This window comes from Coenobita brevimanus, chromosome 1 (genome assembly GCF_032717465.1).
Source record: "Coenobita brevimanus isolate Jiangsu-jjx chromosome 1, ASM3271746v2, whole genome shotgun sequence".
Classification (NCBI taxonomy): domain Eukaryota; kingdom Metazoa; phylum Arthropoda; class Malacostraca; order Decapoda; family Coenobitidae; genus Coenobita; species Coenobita brevimanus.
This window is the reverse complement of record NC_136954.1, coordinates 3,322,452-3,329,951: the sequence shown is the minus strand read 5'-3', so window position 1 is coordinate 3,329,951 and position 7,500 is coordinate 3,322,452. Positions and strand designations below refer to the sequence as shown.

Here is a 7,500-nt window from a genome sequence, read left to right as displayed (position 1 = left end):
CACCCATCCACCTATCCACCCATCTATCTATCCATCCATCCATCTATCTATCTATCTATCCGTCTCACCGCTGCCCAGGGTTTTGGTGGGGATGGGGTCGCTGGGCTGGGATATACCGACGTGGTTGTGGGACGTAACAAAAACCTGGTATCTTGTCCCGCACTGCAGCCCCGTAAGAGTATAGGAGTGCGCACCCTCAGGAACCTCCACCCGACGCCACTCTCCGAACTCCCTCTTCTCGTGGAGGTAGTAGCCTGGAGGAGAGGTGGATTTGAGAGGGGGGAGAGAGGGAGAGGGGAAGAGAGGGATGATGGTGATGGTGGTGGTGGTGTGGTGGTGGTAGTAGTAGTGGTGGTGATAGCAGTAGTAGTAATAGTTGTAGTTGTAATAGTAGCAGTAGTAATGGTAGTAGTATTAGCAGCAGTAGTAGTAGTATTAGTAGTAGTGGTAGAAATAATAGTAATAGTAGTAGCAGTAGAAGTAACAGTAGTAGTAGTAGTAGTAGTAGTAGTGGTAGTAGTACTGTAGTAGTAGTGGTAGTGGTAGTAGTAGTAGTAGTAGTAGTAGTAGCAGCAGTAATAACCTCAGGCTCCTATGAATGCAAACCCAGTGGACTACAGGTTTAAGTTGCCCCTCCCCTGCAGTCCACCATCATCCTTTCGGGGGATAGAGAGGGAAGTGAGGGAATGGTAGGGAAGGATGAATGGTAGGGTAGTAAGGAAGAATGATGTTGTGGTATAAGGCAGTGGTGGTGTGGTATAAGGCAGTGTGGTATAAGGCAGTGGTGGTGTGGTATACGGCAGTGTGGTACAAGGCAGTGGTGGTGTGGTATAAGGCAGTGTGGTATAAGGTAGTGGTGGTGTGGTATAAGGCAGTGGTGGTGTGGTATAAGGCAGTGTGGTATAAGGCAGTGGTGGTGTGGTATAAGGCAGTGTGGTATAAGGCAGTGTGGTATAAGGCAGTGTGGTATAAGGCAGTGGTGGTGTAGTATAAGGCAGTGTGGTATAAGGCAGTGGTGGTGTGGTATAAGGCAGTGTGGTATAAGGCAGTGGTGTGTGGTATAAGGCAGTGTGGTATAAGGCAGTGGTGGTGTGGTGTGGTATAAGGCAGTGGTGGTGTGGTATAAGGCAGTGTGGTATAAGGCAGTGGTGGTGTGGTATAAGGCAGTGGTGGTGTGGTATAAGGCAGTGGTGGTGTGGTATAAGGCAGTGTGGTATAAGGCAGTGGTGGTGTGGTATAAGGCAGTGTGGTATAAGGCAGTGGTGGTGTGGTATAAGGCAGTGTGGTATAAGGCAGTGGTGGTGTGGTATAAGGCAGTGTGGTATAAGGCAGTGGTGGTGTGGTATAAGGCAGTGTGGTATAAGGCAGTGGTGGTGTGGTATAAGGCAGTGTGGTATAAGGCAGTGATGGTGTGGAATAAGGCAGTGGTGGTGTGGTATAAGGCAGTGTGGTATAAGGCAGTGGTGGTGTGATATAAGGCAGTGGTGGTGTGGTATAAGGCAGTGGTGGTGTGGTATAAGGCAGTGTGGTATAAAGCAGTGGTGGTGTGGTGTAAGGCAGTGGTGGTGTGGTATAAGGCAGTGGTGGTGTGGTATAAGGCAGTGTGGAATAAGGCAGTGGTGGTGTGGTATAAGGCAGTGTGGAATAAGGCAGTGGTGGTGTGGTATAAGGCAGTGTGGTATAAAGCAGTGGTGGTGTGGTGTAAGGCAGTGGTGGTGTGGTATAAGGCAGTGGTGGTGTGGTATAAGGAAGTGGTGGTGTGGTATCAGGCAGTGGTGGTGTGGTATAAGGCAGTGGTGGTGTGGTATCAGGTAGTGGTGGTGTGGTATCAGGCAGTGGTGGTGTGGTATGAGGCAGTGGTGGTGTGGTATCAGGCAGTGTGGTATAAGGTAGTGGTGGTGTGGTATAAGGCAGTGGTGGTGTGGTATAAGGCAGTGGTGGTGTGGTATAAGGCAGTGTGGAATAAGGCAGTGGTGGTGTGGTATAAGGCAGTGTGGTATAAGGCAGTGGTGGTGTGGAATAAGGCAGTGGTGGTGTGGTATAAGGCAGTGTGGTATAAGGCAGTGGTGGTGTGATATAAGGCAGTGGTGGTGTGGTATAAGGCAGTGGTGGTGTGGTATAAGGCAGTGTGGTATAAAGCAGTGGTGGTGTGGTGTAAGGCAGTGGTGGTGTGGTATAAGGCAGTGGTGGTGTGGTATAAGGCAGTGGTGGTGTGGTATAAGGCAGTGTGGAATAAGGCAGTGGTGGTGTGGTATAAGGCAGTGTGGAATAAGGCAGTGGTGGTGTGGTATAAGGCAGTGGTGGTGTGGTATAAGGCAGTGGTGGTGTGGTATAAGGCAGTGTGGTATAAGACAGTGGTGGTGTGGTATAAGGCAGTGGTGGTGTGGTATAAGGCAGTGTGGTATAAGGCAGTGGTAGTGTGGTATAAGGCAGTGTGGTATAAGGCAGTGGTGGTGTGGTATAAGGCAGTGATGGTGTGGAATAAGGCAGTGGTGGTGTGGTATAAGGCAGTGTGGTATAAGGCAGTGGTGGTGTGATATAAGGCAGTGGTGGTGTGGTATAAGGCTGTGGTGGTGTGGTATAAGGCAGTGTGGTATAAAGCAGTGGTGGTGTCGTGTAAGGCAGTGGTGGTGTGGTATAAGGCAGTGGTGGTGTGGTATAAGGCAGTGTGGAATAAGGCAGTGGTGGTGTGGTATAAGGCAGTGTGGAATAAGGCAGTGATGGTGTGGTATAAGGCAGTGTGGTATAAAGCAGTGGTGGTGTGGTGTAAGGCAGTGGTGGTGTGGTATAAGGCAGTGGTGGTGTGGTATAAGGAAGTGGTGGTGTGGTATCAGGCAGTGGTGGTGTGGTATAAGGCAGTGGTGGTGTGGTATCAGGTAGTGGTGGTGTGGTATCAGGCAGTGGTGGTGTGGTATGAGGCAGTGGTGGTGTGGTATCAGGCAGTGTGGTATAAGGTAGTGGTGGTGTGGTATAAGGCAGTGGTGGTGTGGTATAAGGCAGTGTGGAATAAGGCAGTGGTGGTGTGGTATAAGGCAGTGTGGTATAAGGCAGTGGTGGTGTGGAATAAGGCAGTGGTGGTGTGGTATAAGGCAGTGTGGTATAAGGCAGTGGTGGTGTGATATAAGGCAGTGGTGGTGTGGTATAAGGCAGTGGTGGTGTGGTATAAGGCAGTGTGGTATAAAGCAGTGGTGGTGTGGTGTAAGGCAGTGGTGGTGTGGTATAAGGCAGTGGTGGTGTGGTATAAGGCAGTGGTGGTGTGGTATAAGGCAGTGGTGGTGTGGTATAAGGCAGTGGTGGTGTGGTATAAGGCAGTGGTGGTGTGGTATAAAGCAGTGGTGGTGTGGTGTAAGGCAGTGGTGGTGTGGTATAAGGCAGTGGTGGTGTGGTATAAGGAAGTGGTGGTGTGGTATCAGGCAGTGGTGGTGTGGTATAAGGCAGTGGTGGTGTGGTATCAGGTAGTGGTGGTGTGGTATCAGGAAGTGGTGGTGTGGTATCAGGCAGTGGTGGTGTGGTATCAGGCAGTGGTGGTGTGGTATAAGGCAGTGTGGTATAAGGCAGTGGTGGTGTGGTATAAGGCAGTGTGGTATAAGGCAGTGGTGGTGTGGTATAAGGCAGTGGTGGTGTGGTATAAGGCAGTGGTGGTGTGGTATAAGGCAGTGTGGAATAAGGCAGTGGTGGTGTGGTATAAGGCAGTGTGGTATAAGGCAGTGGTGGTGTGGTATAAGGCAGTGTGGTATAAGGCAGTGGTAGTGTGGTATAAGGTAGTTGTGGTGTGGTATAAGGCAGTGTAGTATAAGGAAGTGGTGGTGTGGTATAAGGCAGTATGTTATAAGGATGTGGTGGTGTGGTATAAGGCAGTGTGGTATAAGGAAGTGGTGGTGTGGTATAAGGCAGTGTGGTATAAGGATGTGGTGGTGTGGTGCGGTATAAGGCAGTGGTGGTGTGGTATAAGGAAGTGGTGGTGTGGTATAAGGCAGTGTGGTATAAGGCAGTGGTGGTGTGGTATAAGGCAGTGTGGTATAAGGCAGTGGTGGTGTGGTATAAGGCAGTGTGGTATAAGGCAGTGGTGGTGTGGTATAAGGAAGTGTGGTATAAGGCAGTGGTGGTGTGGTATAAGGCAGTGTGGTATAAGGCAGTGGTGGTGTGGTATAAGGCAGTGTGGTATAAGGCAGTGGTGGTGTGGTATAAGGCAGTCTGGTATAAGGCAGTGGTGGTGTGGTATAAGGCAGTGTGGTATAAGGCAGTGGTGGTGTGGTATAAGGCAGTGGTGGTGTGGTATAAGGCAGTGTGGTATAAGGCAGTGGTGGTGTGGTATAAGGCAGTGTGGTATAAGGAAGTGGTGGTGTGGTATAAGGCAGTGTGGTTTAAGGCAGTGGTGGTGTGGTATAAGGCAGCTGTGGTATAAGGATGTGGTGGTGTGGTATAAGGCAGTGTGGTATAAGGAAGTGGTGGTGTGGTATAAGGCAGTGGTGGTGTGGTATAAGGCAGTGTGGTATAAGGATGTGGTGGTGTGGTGCGGTATCAGGCAGTGGTGGTGTGGTATAAGGCAGTGTGGTATAAGGATGTGGTGGTGTGGTGCGGTATAAGGCAGTGGTGGTGTGGTATAAGGCAGTGTGGTATAAGGCAGTGGTGGTGTGGTATAAGGGAGTGTGGTATAAGGCAGTGGTGGTGTGGTATAAGGCAGTGGTGGTGTGGTATAAGGCAGTGTGGTATAAGGCAATGGTGGTGTGGTATAAGGCAGTGGTGGTGTGGTATAAGGCAGTGTGGTATAAGGCAGTGGTGGTGTGGTATAAGGCAGTGGTGGTGTGGTATAAGGCAGTGGGGGTGTGGTATAAGGCAGTGGGGGTGTGGTATAAGGCAGTGTGGTATAAGGCAGTGGTGGTGTGGTATAAGGCAGTGTGGTGTAAGGAAGTGGTGGTGTGGTATAAGGCAGTGGTGGTGTGGTATAAGGCATAAGGCAGTGTGGTATAAGGCAGTGTGGTATAAGGCAGTGGTGGTGTGGTATAAGGCAGTGGTGGTGTGGTATAAGGCAGTGTGGTATAAGGCAGTGGTGGTGTGGTATAAGGCAGTGTGGTGTAAGGAAGTGGTGGTGTGGTATAAGGCAGTGGTGGTGTGGTATAAGGCATAAGGCAGTGTGGTATAAGGCAGTGTGGTATAAGGCAGTGGTGGTGTGGTATAAGGCAGTGGTGGTGTGGTATAAGGCAGTGTGGTATAAGGCAGTGGTGGTGTGGTATAAGGCAGTGGTGGTGTGGTATAAGGCAGTGGGGGTGTGGTATAAGGCAGTGGGGGTGTGGTATAAGGCAGTGTGGTATAAGGCAGTGGTGGTGTGGTATAAGGCAGTGTGGTGTAAGGAAGTGGTGGTGTGGTATAAGGCAGTGGTGGTGTGGTATAAGGCATAAGGCAGTGTGGTATAAGGCAGTGTGGTATAAGGCAGTGGTGGTGTGGTATAAGGCAGTGGTGGTGTGGTATAAGGCAGTGTGGTATAAGACAGTGGTGGTGTGGTATAAGGCAGTGGTGGTGTGGTATAAGGCAGTGTGGTATAAGGCAGTGGTGGTGTGGTATAAGGCAGTGTGGTATAAGGCAGTGGTGGTGTGGTATAAGGCAGTGTGGTATAAGGCAGTGGTGGTGTGGTATAAGGCAGTGGTGGTGTGGTATAAGGGACTCACCCAGTATAGGGGCGCCTCCGTCACTCGAGGATCGCCACTTCACGGTAAGGGTGGAGGCAGTGACGTCAGACACATACACCAGCGGAGGCGACGGAGGCACTGAAGGGAAAAATACCAATTACACCTGGTATATCTACCTACTATATATTCCAGCCATAAATACCACATAATACCAGCCATAAATACCACATAATGCTAGCCATAAACCTCAATACTAGCCATAAATACCTTAATACCAGTCATAAATACCACATAATACCAGCCATAAATACCACATAATACCAGCCATAAATACCACATAATACCAGCCATAAATACCACATAATACCAGCCATAAATACCACATAATACCAGCCATAAATACCACATAATACCAGCCATAAATACCATATAATACCAGCCATAAATACCACATAATACCAGCCATAAATACCACATAATACCAGCCATAAATACCTCAATACCAGCCATAAATACCTCAATACCAGCCATAAATACCACATACCAGCCATAAATACCACATAATTCCAGCCATAAATACCTCAATACCAGCCATAAATACCACATAATACCAGCCATAAATACCTCAATACCAGCCATAAATACCACATAATACCAGCCATAAATACCACATAATACCAGCCATAATTACCACATAATACCAGCCATAAATACCACATACCAGCCATAAATACCACATACCAGCCATAAATACCACATAATACCAGCCATAAATACCACATAATACCAGCCATAAATACCTCAATACTAGCTATAAATACCTTAATACCAGCCATAAATACCACATAATACCAGCCATAAATACCACATTATACCAGCCATAAATACCTTAATACCAGCCATAAAAACCACATAATACCAGCCATAAATACCTTAATACCAGCCATAAATACCACATAATACCGGCCATAAATACCACATAATACCAGCCATAAATACCTTAATACCACCCATAAATACCAAATAATAACAGCCATAAATACCTCAATACTAGCCATAAATACCTTAATACCAGCCACAAATACCTCAATACCAGCCACAAATACCAAATAATACCAGCCATAAATACCACATACTACCAGCCATAAATACCTCATAACAGCAGCCATAAATACCACATAATACCAGCCATAAATACCTCATAATACCAGCCATAAATACCTCATAATACCAGCCATAAATACCACATAATACCAGCCATAAATACCTCAATACCAGCCATAAACACCTCAATACCAGCCAGAAATACCTCAATACCAGCCATAAATACCACATAATACCAGCCATAAATACCACATAATACCAGCCATAAATACCACATAATACCAGCCATAAATACCTCAATACTAGCCATAAGTACCTCAATACCAGCCATAAATACCTCAATACCAGCCACAAATATCTCAATACTAGCCATAAATACCACATAATACCAGCCATAAATACCACATAATACCAGCCATAAATACCACATAATACCAGCCATAAATACCACATAATATCAGCCATAAATACCACATAATACCAGCCATAAATACCACATAATACCAGCCATAAATACCACATAATACCAGCCATAAATACCACATAATACCAGCCACAAATACCTCAATACCAGCCATAAATACCACATAATACCAGCCATAAATACCTCAATACCAGCCATAAATACCACATAATACCAGCCATAAATACCACATAATACCAGTCATAAATACCACATAATACCAGCCATAGATACCTCAATACCAGCCATAAATACCTCAATACTAGCCATAAATACCTCAATACCAGCCTTAAATACCTTATAATT

At 47.0% G+C, this 7,500-nt stretch overlaps 1 protein-coding gene across 1 annotated transcript in view; it reads right to left on the bottom strand.

The window, feature by feature from the left end:
- The window catches only part of LOC145412288 (cell adhesion molecule Dscam1-like), a 101,183-nt gene that overhangs the window by 17,362 nt on the left and 76,321 nt on the right, over positions 1-7,500 (bottom strand). Inside the window, exons 33-34 of the mRNA XM_080282238.1 lie at positions 5,667-5,765; positions 69-254 (exon numbers count right to left, since the gene is read on the bottom strand). Of these exons, the coding sequence (XP_080138364.1) occupies positions 69-254; positions 5,667-5,765 (285 nt within the window). The remainder of the gene's footprint in view (positions 1-68; positions 255-5,666; positions 5,766-7,500) is intronic.